General features: G+C 37.7%; 1 protein-coding gene across 3 annotated transcripts; it reads right to left on the minus strand.

The window, feature by feature from the left end:
* Positions 1–2,229: 2,229 nt before the first annotated feature.
* kansl1l (KAT8 regulatory NSL complex subunit 1-like) lies at positions 2,230–21,535 on the minus strand. Of its 3 annotated transcripts, none has more exons than XM_026271472.1 (16): positions 21,317–21,535; positions 20,074–21,072; positions 17,962–18,103; positions 16,687–16,860; positions 16,465–16,589; positions 15,751–15,952; positions 13,244–13,379; positions 12,530–12,664; positions 8,730–8,876; positions 8,524–8,645; positions 8,256–8,377; positions 6,896–6,959; positions 6,687–6,784; positions 6,457–6,598; positions 6,291–6,373; positions 2,230–2,770 (listed from the first exon to the last, which is right to left on the minus strand). In XM_026271472.1, exons 2-15 carry the CDS (start codon positions 20,940–20,942, stop codon positions 6,293–6,295), a joined length of 2,559 nt encoding a protein of 852 aa, XP_026127257.1. In that variant the 5' UTR covers positions 20,943–21,072; positions 21,317–21,535; the 3' UTR covers positions 2,230–2,770; positions 6,291–6,292. The 3 variants fall into 3 exon arrangements, with proteins under 3 accessions (XP_026127257.1, XP_026127259.1, XP_026127258.1); XM_026271474.1 differs by having other exon boundaries at positions 6,225–6,373; XM_026271473.1 differs by lacking the exon at positions 2,230–2,770 and adding an exon at positions 5,947–6,104 and having other exon boundaries at positions 6,225–6,373.
* Between the last annotated feature and the right edge of the window lie 1,327 nt (positions 21,536–22,862).

The raw sequence follows: 22,862 nt of genomic DNA on the forward strand, positions 1-22,862 counted from the left end.
CAACCAAAAGTAATTAGAATTTAGGGGCTAAATTGTTTATCTGCAATCAAATATTTTCTATTTGAATGTTTTCTATATTTAGACACAGTATATTGGTGCTACAAATAATGTGGATTGAATATGTCCAAAAATGTTAGAGTGCAGTGTAATTTCTGTATTTAGTTTATTTATATACTATACTATACTATAACATTAATATATATATATATATATATATATATATATATATATATATATATATATATATATATATATATATATTTAATATACTATTAATATTATTAATATTTTTTGTTCTAGTGTTTAATTAAATATTGTATATTTTCAGTTTTCTTTTCTTTTTTTAGAATTTCATATTACATTTTTCCACATTGCATATTGAGTTTTAACGTTTGTGTGAATATATACTTTTTGTTTATTTGTTTGTTTTGCTTTCAAATGGTTCTATTTAGCTTTATTTCTTATTTAATTTTAAGCTGTAATTTGAGTCCATTTGTACTTTAACTTATATTATTTTGGTTATTTAGCAAAGCAACATTGATCTGTTTTTCAGTTTTTTAAATGTATGCTTTTTGTCTAATATTGTATTTTATTTCAGCATTACTTTTAGATGTTTAGTTTTAACAGCACCAGTGAATATGTTTTCAGTTTTAATATATATATATATATATATATATATATATATATATATATATATATATATATATATATATATATATATATTTAAAAATATATTTAAAAATATATTTTATATTAAATAAATGTAGTATATATTTAATTGTTTTGCCTTTAAAACAGTTCTATGTAGCTTTAATTATTTTTTATTTCAGTTTTATTTTTAGTAATCTTAGTACTTCTAAGTTTTTCAGTTAGCTGCAAAGGCAACATTGCTCATTTTTGCTAAGCTTTTTTAAGGCTATGCTTTTTGTTTAATATGTATATTGTTTTTTATTTCAGCAGCTTTTGTTTAGTTTCAACAACACTGGTAGGGTCCATGAGTACTTTGTTACAAATTCTCATTGATAATACAAGTTCTCATTTAAGTTCACCACACAAAGTAATAAATCTGCTCCAGTACATTATCAGCGCACTGCACCAAAGTCCCTGTAAAACTCCCCCTGCTGGTGGAAGTAAATCACAGAGCCTCTCACTGGAGCTATAAATAATGATCTCCATTCTCAGAGTTCACAACAAAAGAGAATGGGAGAGAAAGAGAAGCCTATCGAGCTCTCAGAACAGCGCGGATCAATACAGTGTCTATGCGTCACACACCGGCTCTATTCACTTACTCTGCAGCAAAACACAGAGTTCTGACAGCTCTAGCAAGAGAGAGGGAGGTTTCAGATAATGCCCCAAAACCTAGAGAAGGGTCTACCAGCATTTTAAAGCATCATTGGCTTTTTCAAAATATCTTGTTTTTGTCCAAATCGAAGGCAATTGCATCGTATGTGGCATAGGGAATTCCAAAATATACGGCAGCGAGCACAGTGAAGAAATAAACTTTTTATTCCTTTCAGATCCTTCTTGATTAGGATGCTTAAAAAGGCAGTTTAAAAAGACGCCCAACTAATGTTGTAAGGAGTGTTCCAACTTTTAAGAAGTGCTATAACGGGGTGAAAGTCACGGATTTATACGAAGGAAAGCAAGTGAGATAATATCTTCCCTATCTCATGGACAGGCAGTAACCTTGACCCCTACTTATAGCCAATTAGCCTTTCCCCAATGAGTGAGGGCATGCTTGTGAGATGGCCTAATCAGCTTACTGCTGAAAGAGATCAAAGACTACACACACACACACACACACACACACACACACACACACACACACACACACACACACACACACACACAAACACACAAACAGGATCAATGCAATAGGTTTTTGAGCTGTCCAAGCTTGACACACAGACTGGGAGGAATCATCAAGTAGTTTACAGTGTTTACAAGTAGTTTCCTGCTTTTTCCACTTTGCCCCTAACAGGCTGTTTTCTTGCAAATGCAACTTTAAGGAGCAGATGCGGCGTATGAGTGCCCCTCTGTGGTAGATATAAGCATTGCATACTTGTACTTGTGCATGTTAAAGAAACAATCTGGGTTCAGTATCACGATTTATAAATTAATTTTAAGATGTTTCCTTATTTTATTCCTCCACTGAGTTGTGTTTAATATTCAATTTAAAATATCTGAAATAATATGAAACATTTAATCTCAATTAACAATGATAAATTGCAGCAGTCTCAAATCAATTTAATGCAGCATGAGGTAAATTTACACACCTTTCAAAAACAGTGCTTTTCCCACAGTACTGGATAAGTTACAGTCAAAGATGAGATTTATAGTAAAACCATAAACAATTTGTTCTGTTTTTTGTTTTTGTTTACAGAAATGTGAACACAAAGCAATGCACTGTAATTATATTGAAATAAATAACATAAAATAGGTTGAGTAAATAATGCAGTGCTTTAGAGTTAAGACTTTTAAGGGGCTGGCTTAAGACATTTAATAAATTATACTGTGGAAAAGACAGTATGATACAGTACGTACTGTTTAAAATAAAAAAATAATTTATGACAAAATATTTTTCAAAGTAAAACAAAATACAAATAAATGAGACTGAGGAAACAATGAAAAAAATATCTGTGTCATAACTTTTTAAATGCTGAAAGGTTGATTTTTACAACAGAGTACAACCACGATGGCTGAGATTCTGCCTCAATATGATGTCATTTCCTGGTCCACCACAGATGTTGTGCTTTGGTGCTCTGGAAGTCTGTAATCAGCACATAATAATCAGTCAAACCAATGACATGCAATAAAAACATTCATTTTTCTCCTCTGCATTTCAACACAATCTAATCTCATTTCAGAATCATCTCTCTAACTTTAACAGTAACTGCGCATTTTAGTTATTGCGTCCTTCTGTAAAAAGTCCAAAAACTGACTCTAATTCTAAATGTGATTGCAATCTGAAATGAGCCACATTATTATTTAAAGGTTTGGGGTGGATACGACTTTTTTATGTTTTTAAAAGATGCTCTCATGCTCACCGAGGAAGTGTTTAAAATGGGCTCAAAAGATCAGGTAGTGTAATGATGACAGACTCGACATGGGATCCATTTGCAAGCTTTTATTGGAACACTCGTAGTCGTACAGGCGAAGGGTCAGGATCAGCAAACACAGTATAGTAGAGATAACAGAATCGTAGTCAATACCAAGCAGTGGGTCGGGGTAACCAGCAAGTATCACAGTCCGTATTACAATCTGGGTTCAAAGGTAGGCAGCAAAGGTTCTAGGATCGATAATCATCAAGGGTTGGCAACTGGGATAGCAAGACAGGGTATAACGCTCAGAAATGTTAGCCGTGGCAGAAACAAGACTTCGCAATGAGGTGACGCCAAGGTCTGGCTTATATGGCAGTCTCTGATATGGAACACCTGGCCGGTGATCAGTCCAAGGTACGGGGCTGTTGGGTAATGTAGTGCGTATCAGTGTAGGTGAGTGTTTGGATGCCTGTAGGTGTCAGTATTCGGGCGATGGTGCCCTCTGCTGGCCTCTGGAGGGACTCACGGGGTTCGTACTCGTGACAGAGCCCCCTCCCTGCGAACGCCTCCTGGCGTGAGGTGGAGGGCGACGTCGGGGTCTTCCTCGAGGTCGAGGGGCCGGTTTCTCTGGATGTTCTCTATGGAAATCCGTGGTTAAGTTGGGGTCAAGAATGTCCTCGGCATTGACCCAGGAATGTTCCTCTGGACCGTACCCCTCCCAGTCAACCAAGTATTGGAGAACTCGTCCCCGACGTCTTGAATCAAGCAGCTCTCGCACCTGATAGGTCTCCTCGCTCTCCACCTGAACCGGTTGGGGACTCTGCTCACGGGACCTCCCCTCACCCTCCTCCTCAGGGGCAGCAGCGGGCTTGAGCAGTGACATGTGGAAAGTGGGAGAAATACGATATGTGTCAGGCAAAGCAAGGCGGAATGACACAGGAGTGATTTGTTGTGTGATTTTGAATGGACCCACGTACCTAGGACTTAGCTTTCGGCATGGCAATCTCATCCGAAGGTCTCTGGTGGACAGCCAGACCCATTGACCCGGTTGGTAGGTGTGTCCAGGGCGTCGACGACGGTCGGCCTGTTCCTTCAGGCGCCGTACAGCTTGTTGAAGATGTACATGGGCCTGATTCCATGTGTCCTCGCTTCGTTGAAGCCAATCAGTAACAGCGGGAACATTGGTGGGTTCACCTGACCAGGGGAACATGGGTGGTTGGTACCCTAGAACGCATTTGAAGGGGGTGATTCCAGTGGAAGGCTTGATCAGGGAATTCTGAGCATATTCGGCCCATAGGAGAAAACGAGACCAGTCCTCTTGATGGGAGCTGCAGTAGGAGCGAAGGAACCGAGTGAGCTCCTGGTTGAGGCGTTCCACTTGACCATTGGCTTCGGGGTGATAGCCAGACGTGAGACTTACGTTGACCCCTAGGGCTTGAAAGAAATCCTTCCATAAACGAGAGGTGAACTGAGGACCTCTATCCGAAACGATGTCGTCAGGTATGCCGTAAAACCTGAACACCCAATTACACAGGAGTTCGGCGGTCTGAAGAGCAGTAGGGAGTTTGGGTAGAGGTATGAGGCGACAAGCCTTGGAGAATCGATCGATGATCGTGAGTATGACCGTGTTACCCTGGGATAGGGGTAAGTCTGTGATGAAGTCTATGGCAAGGTGTGACCAGGGTCGTTGAGGGATAGGAAGAGGTTGAAGGAGTCCAGCTGGCAGTTGACGAGGGGTTTTGTGCATGTTACACGTCTGACAGTTCTGAATGAATTTAATGGTGTCGGGGTTAATGGTCTCCCACCAGAAGCGGTTCTTGAGGAGATGGAGTGTGGCTGTGATGCCGGGGTGACCGGAGGCAGGAAGACAGTGAATATGACTCAGGACCTGATCACGGTGAGGGGCAGGTACGTAGGTTTTATCCGGTGGACAGGCGGCTGGTGGTGCTTCTTGTGAATTGTGTTGTTCAATAAGAGTCATGATATCCCACTGGATGGGAGCAACCACCACATGGAAGGGCAATATGCGTTCGGGGACTGAGATGGAAGGGTCGTCGTCATGGATACGTGACAAAGCATCGGCTTTAGTATTCTTGGAACCTGGGCGATAAGTGACATTGAACTGGAACCGGGAGAAGAACAAGGACCATCTGGCTTGGCGTGGGTTGTTGTTCCACAAACAGCGAACATTGTAGTAAGAAGCCTTTACATTTGTTAGGGTCACCGTCGAATCTCTCAGGAAAAGCCAGTCGTGGGTTAATCTGAGAGGGCGTGGGAACCGCATGTGCAATGGCGGCCGCTTGTGGCGCGGGTGTCGTGACAACAGGACTATGGAGATTCTGAATAGCCTTCACCAATTCCTCCGTGACGGCGGTAAGATGATTTAACTGTTGCTGATTAGCAGCGATCTGACTTGCCTGAGCTGCCAGGTTGGTGCAGAGATGTTCATGGGCTGCTGGATCTTGTCCTGGCGAAGTCTTCTGTAATGATGACAGACTCGACATGGGATCCATTTGCAAGCTTTTATTGGAACACTCGTAGTCGTACAGGCGAAGGGTCAGGATCAGCAAACACAGTATAGTAGAGATAACAGAATCGTAGTCAATACCAAGCAGTGGGTCGGGGTAACCAGCAAGTATCACAGTCCGTATTACAATCTGGGTTCAAAGGTAGGCAGCAAAGGTTCTAGGATCGATAATCATCAAGGGTTGGCAACTGGGATAGCAAGACAGGGTATAACGCTCAGAAATGTTAGCCGTGGCAGAAACAAGACTTCGCAATGAGGTGACGCCAAGGTCTGGCTTATATGGCAGTCTCTGATATGGAACACCTGGCCGGTGATCAGTCCAAGGTACGGGGCTGTTGGGTAATGTAGTGCGTATCAGTGTAGGTGAGTGTTTGGATGCCTGTAGGTGTCAGTATTCGGGCGATGGTGCCCTCTGCTGGCCTCTGGAGGGACTCACGGGGTTCGTACTCGTGACAGGTAGTATGTGCATGTTATTTCTAGTGTGTCCAACAGAGGGAGTTATGGCACTTCATAGACTAGAGGGAGTTTATTAAGATCTAGAAGAAATATCCAGACAAATCAAGCTTTAACAAGATAAGGATGGTGAAGAAATATTATTCTGAAATAAAATGCTTGTTTACGAAGCAAATATACATCTTACTTTGCGCCTTTCTCACCTCTCTCACATCCTTTCCTCATAAATGGAAGGACATAAGACACAAGGAAAGGAAATAAGGACGTACAATTAAAGAACACTCTTATCTTCATCACGCCTCAAATCCTCATCAGTCAGGGGGAACGATCGTCTCCTCCATGGTTGCATTGGCTACATAAGAGAGAAACGTGTGAATACAAGCTTGAGAGAAAGACAGATTTAATTGGATTTAATCACTACTGACAAGGTTTGACCTCTTTTTCGTCTACACTGGCTTCTGATGAATCTTCAGAAGTACTGAATGTCCAGGTGAAGGGAACAGGAGAATGTATAGGTGGGTGACAGCGCGCAGGGTGGTCTCTCGCAGATACAGAAGAGCAGCTTTTCCTGGATGACCTGTGGGAGGAAAATCGGAAAATATGTACTGCAGAATATATGTGCAATAAGATTTATTCTTTAAAATAAAACCAAAATACACACAGACCTGATCCTGTGTCTTCTGTTCTTATTCCAGCGGAGTTTCTCTCTACGCTCATAATTCTGGTGCCTCTGAAAGAAATCTTCATCTCCTATTGCTTCTGGCTGAGAAAGATAAAGCCCATCACTCCACAACAACAGCGTGCAATAACTGATATTAACAGAGAGATTGTAAAAAAAAAGAAAAGAAAAGAAAAAAAAGAAAAGCAAACCAACCATCCCTTCCTCCTGCTCATCCTCTTCTCTTTTCAATAAAGGCGAAATATGCACCTTTCGCCAACTGACAGTAAAGACAATGGAATACAGAAAAGGGAGAAAAAAATAAAAATCTGAATGAATTCATCGTTATACTTCAGCCAAGTTACTAAAAATGACTCATTGACAATCTATCAAGCACTCTGTGGGTAAGAAGAAGGGAGCAAAAGCTTATATCACAGAATTGATATACATCATTATATAGTTATTTTTCATCTGGTATTGTAATACAAAGCCTAGTTTTATATAATCAAGTGAATTAAATAGTTCACAAACTAAATTATTTTATTTTTTTACTAAACCAAAAGATGATTATTAATTATCATAAATTCATTATAAATCTAACTATATAAAGGGAGTTAAACAGTAAAACTAAGATCATATTAGCACTCAAATACACTACCATTCAAAAGTTTCGGGTCAGAAATTATTTTAAAGAAATTCATAATTTTAGTCAGCGAGGATGCATTCATTTGACCAAAAAATTGACAGTAAAGAAATTTATAATGTACAAAATATTTCTATTTCAAATAATGCTGTTCTTTTGAATGTTCTATTCATCGAAGAATACTGAAAAAAGTATTTTTAAAAATTAAGCAGCACAATGTTTACAACATAGATAATGAGAAATTTGAGTTTATTTGCAAAAACAGATAACTGTTCTTTTTTATCATGTTTATCATTATATTAGCATGTTTTTATTGTGTTTTATGTATTGTGTTAGTTAGCTGTATTTTTGTAGTTATTTTTCAACCTAATCAAAACAACCCAACTGCAGTTTGATTGAGATAAATTGGAATGCACAATGAAAGACATGATCTGTTTTTGCAACTCTTCAAATGTTTGCCCCAAAATCAGCATATTAGAAATGATTTCTGAAAGATTCAGCTTTGCCATTCCAGAAATAAATAAATTGTAATAATATTTCATAATATTACTGTATTTTTTTTGTACTGTAGCCTTGGTAAGCATAAGATAATTATTTTTAAAATACATAAAAAATCTTACCAGCCGTAAACCTTTTTTTTTTTCTTAAGGTGAAAAAAAAATAAAAATTACTTACTGGAAAGATAAAGAAAAAGAAGACAAGAGAAGTGAAGAAGAGATAAAGACGACAACTCATTTGAATGCAGTGGAGATAAATTATCTCATGCATTTCACAGCATGCTCGTAATGAGTTTATCATGATTTATAATGAGGAATCAGCTCTTCTATTTAAGTACCAACCCACACTTTTGTACAGTAGTGTAGCTCTCCCCACAATATAAAAAGATACTGATGTCTCACCGATGTCATTCCTGAGTGTGAAAACAATCAATACCTGGGTGTCAAAATGTTCTTATACTGAAGTCTTTCCACTTTCACTGATGCGAACAGAGACATAGGAACGACAATGTCATCAATGCTGAAAATACTCTCCGGGTTTCTCCTGCGTGATGAGAACTACAGTATACAAAGAAGACAATATATGATTATCTTTCTCAAAATAGACAAACATTTCCTTCAAGGAAAGGAACACTGATCTATGTTTGGATTAGCGCAAATTGAAATATAGAGTATTTATCAAGAGGTTTGGTCAAAGGGCAGACCTGTAAGTTTCTCAGTCGTGTGGGGGTACAGTAAGAGACGGTCACATCCTCTGAAGATTCCTCCACCTGACTGTCATCACTCTGGGAGGCCAGATCAGACTTGGGTGTAATACTGGAGATGTCTAGAACAAAGCAGTAATACGACCTCAAACATCTTGGGTGTACTGTATATAAGCGAAACACCAAGGGGAATTAAACAGCCATACCCACTGTCCTCCCAGAGCAGCGCCGCTTCTTCTTGCCTTCCCTGTAATCTTGACTGTGGTGGTCTCGGGTGCGTGCCCATCGTATAGGAGTGCTCTCCCTTCTGTGCCTCTTCAAATGCCTCCTGTTTTTTGGCTGATGACTGCAATCTGCAATTATTAATAACAGAACATAAATACATGTTCCTACTTACCAGAACAGGCATATTCATGAGAACACAACGAATATTCATTTAAGATCACATCCAAAAAAGAAATAATATTTTGCATAAAAAGTTATATTTTACACCCAGGTTATATTTTACCCTAGAATCAAACAAAAGAAATAAGAAATTTATTTAGCATGAAGAAAATGTATAACGCCATACATATTAATTTTCATATGGGTTTTTCTAAATAATTATTTGTTATTTTTTTTTTAGGATTTTATTTTTATTTAATTTTTTGTGCATGGATTAGCAATCATTTGAAACTGTATTAACAATATTAATAAAAATAGGAGATGGAAATCCTAAGGGGGCTGTAAGACTACAATATATTTTGGCTATAAATAATTTGACCCCACTAAAAGGTCACTGTGTGTTTGAGTGTGATTAGGTGTGTGCAGTGCCTTCAGGCTGGATTTATGAGTTACTGTGATTTGCGAGTCTGTGTTGATCTCCACATGACTATGACTACACACACCTTACATCATCCCACACACTGGACTCCAGAAGAACTGACATTAAAAGATCATACACATCCAGGTGATGTAATGAAAACAGGAATGGAGGGAGCATGAGGTGATTGCGAAGAAACAATTCCTGGCATTCATTTTCCATTCAGTGCCTTTGTAGTTATTTTTTGGAGTTCGTTCACTTGCTCCAGGGGTGCTGCATAGCGCTGACAGAAAATCAACCTAACAGCATGAGGTGTGTACACACTTCCAATCCAGTGCAATCACTCATTCGCCCTGACAATCTCTCTCTGTTAAGAATAGCATTGCTGTATGAGGATCATTACCCCCCCTAGTCAGACAATAACCAGCAGAGCAGAGAAGAGTGAGTCTGCATGGCATAGCAAACAGTACGTTTTGGGGTCGGTATGATTTATGTTACCGAAAGAAGACTATCATTTTTACCAAGGCTGCATTTCTTTGCTCAAGTAACAGTAAAAAAAAACTGTTATAAAAATAAGTTCTTTAAAAATAACTATTTTATCTGTTAATGTGTTTTAAAATCTCATTTATTCCTGTGATGAGAAGCTGAATTTTAAACAGCCATTACTCTAATCTTCACATGATCCTTTAGAAATCATAATTATTATTGTGGACAAAAGTTGGGCTGCTTAATATTTTTGGACGATAGTGTACACATACACATACACATAGTCTCACAAATGATTGCTGACATACAGTAACAGATTTGATGTGCTTAAGTAAAAAAGGCAAACCAGGATCATGTCTGAACTAGTGGGACTTTTACTGCTGTGTGCTGTGTTCAGTCAGCTGTGTTTTCCCAACATTGGAGCTCAAAAAGAATAACCAAGCTTTTGTTCTGTGCTTTTCCTTGGTAGCTGCTAACATGCAGTGTTAAAACCCAGCACTGCATTGAATCTGTAGAACAGCTGTTGACTTCAACATGATCTTCAGATCTGCACTCAACATGGGCATCACTGTGCATTTAAAAATACTGAGGACAGTAGTGCCTAAATTAATTTAGACAAACACACTGGTCGTGATGTCACAACATGGAAATCAAATATTTGAAAACGTTTGGAGTAGTCAATACATTTTGTAAGCCTCATTTTTCAAATTATACTCACCAAGGCTACGTTTATTTGCATTAAAATAACTGTTTTGCATTTTAATATTTTATAATTTTATTCATGTTATTATTAAGTCATTACTCCAGTCTTTAAATGTGCCATCTGTAATGTTTGGCAAAAAAAGTCATACTCCACATTCCATACCAGATGGGGGCAGTATGCCTCAATAAAGTGAACTGGTCTACTCTAGAGTAACAAACGAGAAACGGCACAGTCTCTATGCTCCGCCCCTACTTTCACAGCAACACTACAGCCATAACCGAAGCCTAACTGTGCGTTCACACCGCCGGCGTCTAGAGCGTCAAAAATCGCTCTTGCTGCTCTGCTCACGACGCTGCAGAAAGATTTGTGAGCGCTCAGACGCTCTGACGTAGATCGAATGCTTATTTTGTATTTAAAGCGGCCGCAAAGCAAACAAGCTTGTTGATCTCGTGCAGACTAACCACAAGGAGTTATAAGTTAACCTCATTAAATATTGTTGTGGACGAAATATTAGGATCCTTTACTTAAAATGAACAATCTCAGACACCTTGGTCCACATATCACTTTTAATTTTTATTTTATGTCCCTGTACGCAAACAGGAACACATCATAGATTAATACAAACGCTAAACAGCAATAATCAACCTGTCCTTTATTCTGCTTGGGAACTAATGTGCCAACGTAACCAGAGCTGCCAACTCTCAAGCATTAACCGTGAGACACACGCAATTGACACTTTTCACACGCTTTCATGCCACACATCAATTTTTTCACACACAGAAAAACCACGAAGCAAAGAGGACACGGAGACCTACAGACTAGACAGAGCAGGTTAGTTATGATATAATAAAATGGGTAACGTTAAGTTACCTAGCTAATTATCAAACGCAGCTACGGTTAGCCATCGCTAACATTAGCACGTTTATTGAACAGCCTTCGATACATTTCTATGTTATAACTTCCCGAAAACAAATACACAAACATATAAAACAAACTCTAGCGAAATACTAACAGCATCTAACTTACCAATCGAAAAGAAATGTTGCAAGTTCGGAGTCGAACCTCATTTCTTTCAGGTCTATCAGTTGTCTCCAGCAATTAAAAGCAGTGCCGATGTTTACTCTAGTTCGGCTACTTTTCTTATCAGATTTGATTTGTGATTCTGAGCACGGTTGTTTCCCTGTAGCAGGTGATGGTCTCTTGGCAAGGGCTTGAGCCATCCTTTCTCTCTCTTCCCTAAACTGAAATGACCTAGTGGGCTGTACTTTCCACACGATTGACATCAGGTTCAGGTACGCCCACAAGCCATGTGAGTTATTCGTGTATTGCATGTTGGCTGGTGGTTATGTTGCCCGCATATCGCCTCCCATGGCCGAAACTGGTATTACGACACCTATCGGGCCGGGGCTAGTAATTCTAATGCTAATTAAGGTTGATATCTCTGCAGCACTATAACTTGACATTTTTTTAATGACATCATCGCCCTTATTTCTTCTCATTCTTTTGATGCGTGTAGGTCATGTTATGGATATTTTTACCTCAATTTTTGCATATGGCACCTTTAATGTCGCATGCGCCTTCCGAAATCATTTTAATATGCTGATTTGGTGCTTAAGAAACATTATTCATATTATTATTACTATTATCAATGCTGAAATCAGTTGTGCTGCTTAATATTTTTGTGGAAACTGTAGATGATCACTATGTTTACTAAGCGAATAAATATTATAATAAAATAATACTTTTTTAAATAATAAAGTAGTAGTTCATAAATGCAATCTTTAATTTGAGTAATACCTGATAATTGTATGTGCTGTGTGTTTTTATTAAAGTGTCTCATTGTTAGCAATTCCCAAATCAGACACTTATGTAGATCCTTTCATTTAGGACGCTGCCTGAGAAGCAGACAAAAAAGGAATCTGGCAAGAACACACATTTCTTTAAAGCATACACACCTGAACAGAGTACAGTACATGTGTTCATGCATCACACACAAACGCCATGAGATGACTTACGGAATAAAGACCGGGAGACTCTGTCTCTGGAGCTAAGACAGAGATGGGGACTTGTGCGCTCAGTTTCCAGGAGAGATCGCGGAAGCAAACTTTCCTCCAAGACAAAATTTTGCAGATGGAAGGATGATGGAGTTTCTGATTAATAGAACAGACAAAGACAAACCTCACTTATATAACAGAAAAACAAAAGTTCACTGTGTTGATATAAGGCTATGGTTATAAATACCTTGTCAAAATGTCAAAACATTGTCAATTGTAAAAAATGTCTGGATGTTGCATTTCAGTCATATAAAAGTACAAACTCAATGTTGAAGTTTCATACTGATGACAACCAAGGCTAATTTGATATACCTACTCCACATTCCTGCTGCCACACAAATCAGTAAAACAGAAGGAACGGCACAATTTTGACATGCTGATGGAGTAACTGTCTGATACGAGACAATTTATTCTGACTGAACTGAAATGATGCAGTGAAAAAGATGAGTGATAAATGGATTTCTGTAGTATTAACCATTAAAATCATAACATCGATTTGAACACTTTTCTACTGCTTAAGCTCTTCTCCAAAACCTAGTGAACTGCCTACATATGAGAAGAAGGTTATCTACAAAGCAATGCACCATGCCCAATTAAAAAAAAATATCCATCCAACATAGTGGACGCAGGAGGAAAAATGCCAATTTTAAACAAAATGCATTCATCTCTCTCTACCTGAGGAAAGTGATAGAATAGGATGCACTTTGCCATCTGTTCTGTCTTTCCTGTGGAGACGTGCAGGATCTGTGCACACAGATGCAGGATCACAGAGTGCACAATTGGGACAAAGAGAAGGGGGTGACTCCAAGACCTGTGGAGAGAGAGAAAGAAGTAGTGGATGTAATCAAAACGGAGGTTTTGAGAAGTTATGGGCAAATGGGAAGAACAAAAATCTTGCAAAGCATTGTTGCTAAACAAATGTCTCTTTCTGATACTAAAGGCCTGATCTGCATCTAGAATCCAGCTTTGATTTGTCCAACTGAGAGTTGAAACAAGTAGAAAGGGGTGAACGTAAACAACCAAGTTAATAAAGGCCTATGAAATCTATGAAATATAAAATCTATGACACGTAGTGCTCTGGGGAACCATTACAACATAAGCAATGCATGAAAAGGAAAATCATGGCAGCCAAAATCGACTGTCAGCTATAAGAATCATAAACAAGGTTAAGGGAAGTGCACCAGGCAGGCACCAGCTGGAAAACAGACGCAGAGCAATGTGTGAGTCATGGTGCAATGTGAAGAGGGCTGGCACACACACAAATAACTGCTTTATTAAAGGACCAGTTCTGTTCTCTGTACTATTCTGTCATAATTTACTCGACCTCATGTTGCTCCAAACATGTTTATTTGGCTAGTCTACAAACAACTGTTTTGACTAATAAGATTTAATATGATAACATTTTCCACCTGATTTTTCAGTAAATTATGTGAAATAATCACTATAATTTTTCATTGACATTTGATTTGGTTTACAATGGTTCTTAAATTGACCTCATCAGTAAAATCAATCCAAATGTGCAAAATCAAGGCAAATTTCTAATGTTCTGTTATATTGCTTAAAGGTACAATTTGTAAGATATTTGCAGCATAATATCCAAAAACCACTAGGCTGGTTATATATTTTGCCCAGCTGATTTCTAATAATACCTCTAATGTTTTCAACTACTTGTAAACCATGAGAAGATTCCCATTCTAAACAGTGACACTTTAGTTAGTTACCCTTTGTTACCACCTTTACTGACGTAGAAACCACATGACAACAGTGTCGTGGACAAATGCGGAAGTAGTGTCTAGCATCCAGCAAACCACTTGCTTGCTTCAAGCAGTTCCTTGTTTACTTCTTCTTGCACTTTTTATGGTGGATTGTGTTACTTATTTATGGAACATAATTACTGTTTACCGTCTGCTGCTGGTTCTGTCGACAAAGACAGCTCCCGTTAACGTAAGCGTACGGGCAACCAAACGACCCAAGAAGAGTTTGGGAAAAGAGGAGAGAAAGAGCGAGGATCAATATCGGTGTTGCATTTTCTAGATGGAAAGAACTTCGCGACAAACTTCAACAAGAAAGAGATGCCGATCTCACTTGTGTTTTACTCGACAGGTGAGTTGTTTTAATTCGTATCTTTATAGAAAATGTATGCTATTATAACGATAAACAAGATTATTATTATAGGGCATTACACGCCAAACGGGGGACATCAATAGTCTGATTGCGTTTTTGCATTGACTTTGTATGTAATCTACTCAGGCAAAACGTTGAACTTGCGTTTGCTATGTATGCCCAGTTATTGTGTTTGAATGTACACGAGTGTATATATTTTTGAAGAAGTGGTAATCGTTTTCATATCATCTGACTAGAACAGTAATCAATAAATTTTTTAATTAAAGAATCAATTAAAGAATTTTTATTTACTGTCAAACTATATTTGCTGTATTGTACCTCAATATAGCTTGACGCAATATGTAATGGTGGCATGTGAAAATTGTCTTTTTCAGACACTTACAAAATCCAGTAGAAGACAACAAATCCCATCATTCCACGCACCTCCTTAGCGTCAGCAAACCACGCGATTGTGATTGTTTTGGTAGTGCGCCCTCTAGTTACAGGTGCTACAACCTGTACCTTTAACCCATTTAATGGTATCTTCTTGTCATTTTAGAAGCTTAACAGTCCTATTCACAATATGCTCAATGAACCACATATCATTAAATGTAGAAGTGCATTTTTCAAAAAATCTAACGTGAATTATGATAATAATGTTGTTGTTATTGTTGTTGATGTTGATTTCCCCAGTTGCTTCTAATTGCATTCCATTTGGAAAATGTATCTTCATCCTGCTGCTTCTAGGTTCAGATTAAAGTATACAGTATCTGAGTTACATGTCTAGGCAGCCCATAGAGGACACAGCAATCATAAGATTATCATCATTTATGAAAGTGCAGCTGGCCTGAGCACTGCGTGTTAGCAGTTTCTAAAGGAAAGGACAGAACAAAAGCTTTTTTTTTCTGAGCTCCACTGTTGGGAAAACACTCATGTGTAGCCTTGGTAAGCATTAAATACTTATTTCAGAAACATAAATGATACCAACTCCAAACATTTGAACAGTACTGTATGCTATGCTATGCCATGCCAACTCATTAAAAGTTGACTCTTGAAGAATTTGGCTTTAAAATGCCAACCTGTTCTCTATGAGACAATGGATCCATGACGAAAAGTCTAGGTTTGTGATAGGTCAGAAGGGGTCGAGTCCGGGCTGACACACAGCTGACGTCCACCTGAGGGAGGTACTGTCGTTTGTGACATGTTCGCTTCCTCTTCTGCCTGGCCTTGTGCAAACACTGCGGTCCACTGGGAACAAAGACACCCGTGTGTGTCGCTTGGCTGCAAAAGTAGGGATAAATCTCCTGAAATCTCATCATATGACAAATATAGAGAGCAAGTTTCATTGGTTCTCTTCACCACAGACTCTTTCATCTTCCTTCTTTCTAATTCTTAAGTGTCTTTCTCACTTTTTCAGTTTTCCGCCGGGCTGAATGATTCATCCTGACATTCACATAAGATTTACATAAATTTACACAATTATGTATCAGAATGAGGGTGCTTTTACTGTGCTGCAATGAATGAAATCAAGACACTGCTTCCTCTCAGGTGTCTCTGGAGCTTAGGTATGATTAAAATAAATTATCTATACTGCGTCAAAAGCAAAAACTGTGAATATCCTTCTAACAATCCACAAACTTTTTTGAACAATTAAAAATCTAGCAACCAGTGCTTCAATAACATAAAGGAATACCAATTTCTATTTTTTGAATTGTTTGATGAATGACCCTGTGCGATATTTGAGGTTCATTTTAACCTGTTGAAGAGATTATAGGTGATTGTTTGCTTCCCACCTGCTGTAAGCTGTTTTCTGTTGACCTCTCCAGTGATTGCAGGGTCCTTTAGACATAGGTGATGAGGAAGGAGAGGCACACAGAGACGGCATCAGGCTGTTTACAATCTGAGTCAGCTGGGCACTCTAAACAAACAAACATGAATTTAGTGGGGTTGATTTAATCTGCCGATTTTATCTTGCCTTTTCTATGTTTTTGTCTATATGCCTGTGGTAAAATCACCTGTCTCTCAATGTTCCTCAAAAGGCTTGTAGGGCTGCTGGGTTCCATCTCTAGATCAGACTGCAAATCTTGCATGTTCCCAGCTGTAAATGAAAGATCCATAGTCTCTGTCCACAAGGTGTGTTGAATCTGCCTGTCCGTCAGGGGCTGAGACTCTGCCAAAACCACATGACCCTGGAAGACATGTTAGGGACATTTATAAAGTTTTTAATTGTATGCATTTAAAAACACTCAAGGTGCCACTGAGAACTTCATGTACCGAAAACCCTTTTAAAATTCCAGTTTAATTAATCAATTTCAATTTAATCTGTATTGAAGTAAAAAAAAAATAGATTCAGAATTGCAATTATAAATTTAATTCATGCAAATTAAAATTTGTCAAATAAATTTATATAACTTTGTATATGTGGTTCATTTAAAATACTTTTTATTATACATTTGTCAGTGTGTATTACATTTCTAAATGTTTAGTAAAACATTTTTATTACTTAAAATTAAATTATATGTATATATATATATATATATATATATATATATATATATATATATATATATATATATATATATATGTATGTATATATATATATATATATATATATATATGTATGTATATATATATATATATATATATATATATATATATATATATATATATATATATATTTAAAAAATAAATGTACTATTTCAGCTAGTTGCCAAGAAAACAAAAAAAGCACACAAACATAATCAATGCTGAATTAAATTAGATCTTTTTTTATACATTTATTCATTTAGTTAGAGCATTCTGGGACATTAAATGTGCTATATTTATGAAGTGCATTTTATTTAATAAATTCATTTTATAATTGTGGTAGAAACACTTCATAATCAATAGATTAAAATGTTGTTTATGATATATATTTTTATGAAGCTATTTAAAACAAACATGTGGTGTCCAGTTTGTTGTGCTAAACGCAAGTATTTAAATATTTACTTTTTTAAATTATGCCAAATATTAGTCAAGAATATAGTACAGTAAGTCAAACTTTATGATGTCATTGTTTATGTTTTGTAACAAAATTTATATTTTGACTGTTTGGACCAATGAAATTCATCTGTTGTGTTACTGTTACTAATCTGCAATTCATTCATTTCTTCTTCAGTTTCCAATTCACCATCCTCTGGACACTGCCGATTCAATTTAAATTCTCACATGTATTCTGAATTTTGCCCCACAGTGCTAACAGCACAGCCACATTTCCCTCCTAATCTTTAGATGCTGTATTATTTCTTTACCTTATTAGAAAGAATCTGTTGCCTGAGTTTTCCAAGCTGCTGAATCTGAGAGTCTAGCTCAGACAGTCTCATCTGCAGCCATGTCCAGCGACTGCAGAATTCAGCTCTGTCCTTCAGCCATCTCCACTCACAGACACGACATCTACCCTCCCACAGAGACAGGGACAGAAAAAGTTAGAAAAGGTCATTCAAATGAGATTTCATACAAAATGACTTTCTTTCAAAGTGCATAGCCCTGCTTCAACAAGACAAATGGCAGTCATAGATCAAGTGAGCAGCCAAATCATTCCAGAATTGAAAATATGAGACCACAGATGGCTTTGTTGCTTTTTATTTAATGCCTCAAGGGTGTCAAGACCAAATAATATCACTACATAAACTCTTTATTACATTGCAAAAAAAATTGAGCCAACTAAGCAGACACTAAAGCTCTGCAAGAATAGGGGCCCAATTTTTAACCAAAATAAGTGACCACAACTTAACCACTTCAAAACGTGAACATCTGTGAAAGAAAGAAAGTACTGACGTCAAACGTGCTGCTCTTGACTGGCTGAGAGCCTAATCTCAGTCCACAAAAGTACCCTTAAGCAATTCTATGGCCAAAGCCAGATAACTAATTTAAAACCTTACAGCAATGTTCCCATATCCAGCTTATCTAGGGAATCCAAAGCAATGGCCACCGGCTTGAAGCTCTGATGAGAGATGGGAGTTGAGATTGCTGGGACATATGGAAAAGTCACTGAAACTATTTTGTCATGGCCTGAGGAGAGGCAGAGCCAACAACCACAGCTGGCTGCTACTAAAGGGCGTTCACTTTAACAGCAATTTGCAGCAACAAAGTAATCGGAAGTCATTCATTTTTAATGACAATCGTTGTTTTGAAGCAACTTGAGTGCATATCAGGGTTATTATATTTAACTAAAACCATAAAGCATTTTCATTACTTATAATAAAATATATAAATAACCCCATAAAACATTTGTAGCCCTTAGTTTTTGCTTATGTAGAATTATTAAAGAATGAATGAAGGAAAGAAACATTTTTACAGATCTCCAAACATTTTGTTTCCTTGTCCCTTACCTTTTTCACAAGTCCCTCAATAACAGTCATATTGAATGGGGTTTTGAAATGATTCTACTAAAAAGCACTTGAATAAACCACTCCCATTAACTAAGAGTTTCCTGAAAGATATATTCCCTTCAAAAATGTGTGTCTTGAGACTTGAACTGCACATACGCTGTGATCTTACAGCGTAAGTGCAGAGTGAGCAAGCAAATCACAGAGAGGGACATGAAAGCTCTGATCTAAGGGCTGGTGAAGGGCGACCTGATCTCTGTTTACTCATGCAGCTGTCTGTTTCTGTGTGGCTGCTCGGAGGAAGAGCCAGCTGCACATGAGCATACTAGATAAAAAAACAAGGGCGAGAAATATGGTGACAATTTCTCAACAGCTGTGTACTGAACAGAGTGTCTCTGTTTCCATGAGTAAAGATCCTAAAGAAACATGTAACACTGCCAGAGCCAAATGCTTCCTCTCCTCCATCTTCTGTTGGCCTGTTTGTTTTCCCAAACTTGTTACACTCCCTCTCTTCTTGCTAAAGACGCACAACAACCAGCCTGTCAATAAAAGTTATTTACTGCCTGGCAACTTCTAAAGATTAATTCTACCCTTCAATTCACCTATTTCAAGATCTCACCCAATTTTTTATTTATTTAGAAGTTAGAGACTGAGCATTGTATGTTTTGTTTATAACACCAAGCATTGTGACTTGCATAGTCATCCTATCATTTCTGAGGTTTGGCTGCAAGATATCGTATGGGTTCCAAAGAATTAAACTTTTGTTGTACTTTTTTGTCCTATGAGCTGTTATTTCTTTCAATATGAACTGAGCTGTGAAGATGAACAATTTCCCTAGTGTATTCTACCAAAAAATAAAAAGAAATAAAAGCATAGAGGTTTAGAATGACATGAGGTTAAAAACTGTGTAAATAATGTTAAAGTTTTCATTTTGGGCATTTTTCTTCCATGAAGGCCTAGCCTATTCATTTCTATGTGTCTTGATTAGAAAGTTAACATTAATGAGAATACTAGTCAACATCACATTATACTCACTGTGATTCCACAGAGGTCTCTTTGGCGTCTTCATGGTCCCACTCCTCATCTGAGCTGCTCACGGTGGCATCTGAGTCCAGAGCTTCCAGCACTCCATGCAGAACAGCATGACCACTGTGTGCTAAATTCTGCAAATCTCTGGACTTCAGAGGTTGGCCATGTGCTTCAGGGTACTGGAGGTTCCTTATAAGAGCCTTCTCTACCTCCTGCATCTCTACAGCATTGAAAGTCTCAAAAAGAGGTTTCGATGTTGACTGGGGAGAACGCCGTGCTTCAAGGAGTTTCTTCTTCAGACCATCCAGTTGGTAGCTATAGTGTCTAGAAGCATGTCCACCAAGAATCGCCAAAACCCTCTGTTGTAGATGACTGGCTCGATTTGCCAACGAAACATGTTGAGAGAGATGCCACAATGACTGAATCATCAGCCCTTCCTTCAGTTCCTCCATAGTGCTCACCAATGTTTGGTTTAAAGCATTGTTCTTCCTGCTGCAATGTGGTGCTTGCTCTTTGGTGTCAACTTGGCAATCTCTAGTAGAACCACCATGCTGTGTGAGGTTGTGACTGGGCTCGGCCCCGTCTTGTCCTTTGTCTTCAAGTGTGGGCATGAAACACATTTGTGGAGCACCTCCAGGAGTACCTGGTGAGTTCCTGTTCAAGGAGAGGAGGGTGAGAAGTGGCTCTGGGCTTGACAGCAGAAAGGCTTTGGAATGTGAATCCTGGAACAAAGGCGATAGCAGCATTTCCGGGAACTGAGGAGAACTTTTAGAGGACAGGAGATCCAGATGGACCATGGATGGAAGGTTCTGCCATATCAACTGTCCAAAACTGTTATCCATATCCAAACCTAGTGCAACACCGCTGCAGTCCATATTTCCACTCAGAGGATTGAAATCTGGATTTAATTAGTTTTGATATGCTGTGTGAATAAGAGATGGACTCATTCACTATCCCTATCCAGAGCTAATAACATCACTTGAAACGGTGACTCGAGCGACAGATCTGTTAAAAGGAACACCAACTAACGTTACTATAACAGATATGAAAATATTAATAATGTTTTGATATCCTCTAACTTTATCAACAACAATCGTAATTTAAGATGACCTGTCTAATCATATTAGAAACCTAGTGAACAACTTAAAATAATTGTAAAGGGAAATGCTCCAAGTATTTTTCGCTCAAGCGATAAGCGTAATGTTATGAAAATAACGGCAGAATTGGAAAAATAACGTCATCATCTCACCTTTAACAGTCGCTCATTTCAACAACACAAAAATCGCAGTCCAGAAACAGACGATCATCAATAAATGATCCATATATATAATCCTGCAAGTGATCAAAATACTGATTTGTCAGTTTTATGAGCAGAAATCGACTGATCCCTTCCGATTTCCTTTTACACCGAAGAACGGCCGCCACCGGAGAACAGAGAGAGCGCGCGCGAGAGAGAGAGAGAAAGTGCGTGCGCGGCGCGAGTGTTTATGGACTCTCTTGGTTACTTTTATTGGACGCAGCTACAAACACCTACACTGAAATAGTTAATAGATTTTACTTTTATCTAATACTTATCAAAAACATTTTTATACTATACCTCACTACAAATAATACAATATATTTTATTTACCATATTTTTGTTCGCCTTTTGATCTCTAGTTTCAGTTTTCTTTCAATATTTTCAACATTTTGCTACTTATACAGACATTTAGCCATTGGTCCTTTTCGTCGTTTGTTGTTGATAACCAGCAGACTATTTTTCAATATATATATATATATATATATATATATATATATATATATATATATATATATATATATATATACTTTTTATGTTTTGTTTTTTGACTGCAGTCATGAAAACAACTGAGTCGGTATCAAGCATATCAGCCATGATATGAGATATTTGGCATATTTGTGTCAAAGTTGTTAACTTCAGGTGAAAATATCCTTACACATATTTACAATGCACACATAGGCTACTATTGATTAATGATAGCATACTTTTATGATTTCTAACATAAACCATATTTGTGCTCTGCGGTTCCTGGTGGTGGTGTCCCAGCCCCTGGATATCATGCATTTTCTTGTAGGGTGGCTGAAGAAGGGGAGTTTTCCTGAGATCTTCTCTCAATGTTTGTTATGTTTTCTTCTGGCTCAGTGCTTGTATAGGCTTGAAATGCAGGAAAGCACTTGTTCGAAAGCTTCAACTGCTCTGAACAAAGATTGGTTGTAATATGCATTCATTCCAGCAGGTGGGACTAGAACTACTGAATTAAGAGCTGAAACAACATGGCACGTCACCAATAATCTCATTTTAGAAAAAAAACGTAATGACTTCTATATATATATATTTCTAAAAGCGTGCCACGTGTCACATAAACCTGAAACGATAACTGATGATTAGGACAAAAAAAGCCTAAATAAATTCAAATAATAATAAATAATGAAGACATTATCGATAGAAGATATAACTTGTAGCAGTAGGCAATCAAAAAAAGAAGAAAAAATGTAGTTTTCATTTAGGCTAATCACACTTTTTAATGTTAAGCCTTCTGCATATGTTTTATATAATGTAAAACTATGGATTATGTATACAACTGAGAGCATGTGAATTTCTGAAGTATTGATTAAGCAAACAAATAATAAATACATTACGTACAGTAACCCTGGAAAGAGTACAACATAATAGTAAGCAATGTCTATATATCTACAGTTCAGTATCTACAGTATATGTGGTCTATATTTCTGAATAATCGCCACAAAAATTCAAATCAAAACTATTTGAAGTAAAA

Source organism: Carassius auratus, chromosome 9, assembly GCF_003368295.1.
Source record: "Carassius auratus strain Wakin chromosome 9, ASM336829v1, whole genome shotgun sequence".
Classification (NCBI taxonomy): domain Eukaryota; kingdom Metazoa; phylum Chordata; class Actinopteri; order Cypriniformes; family Cyprinidae; genus Carassius; species Carassius auratus.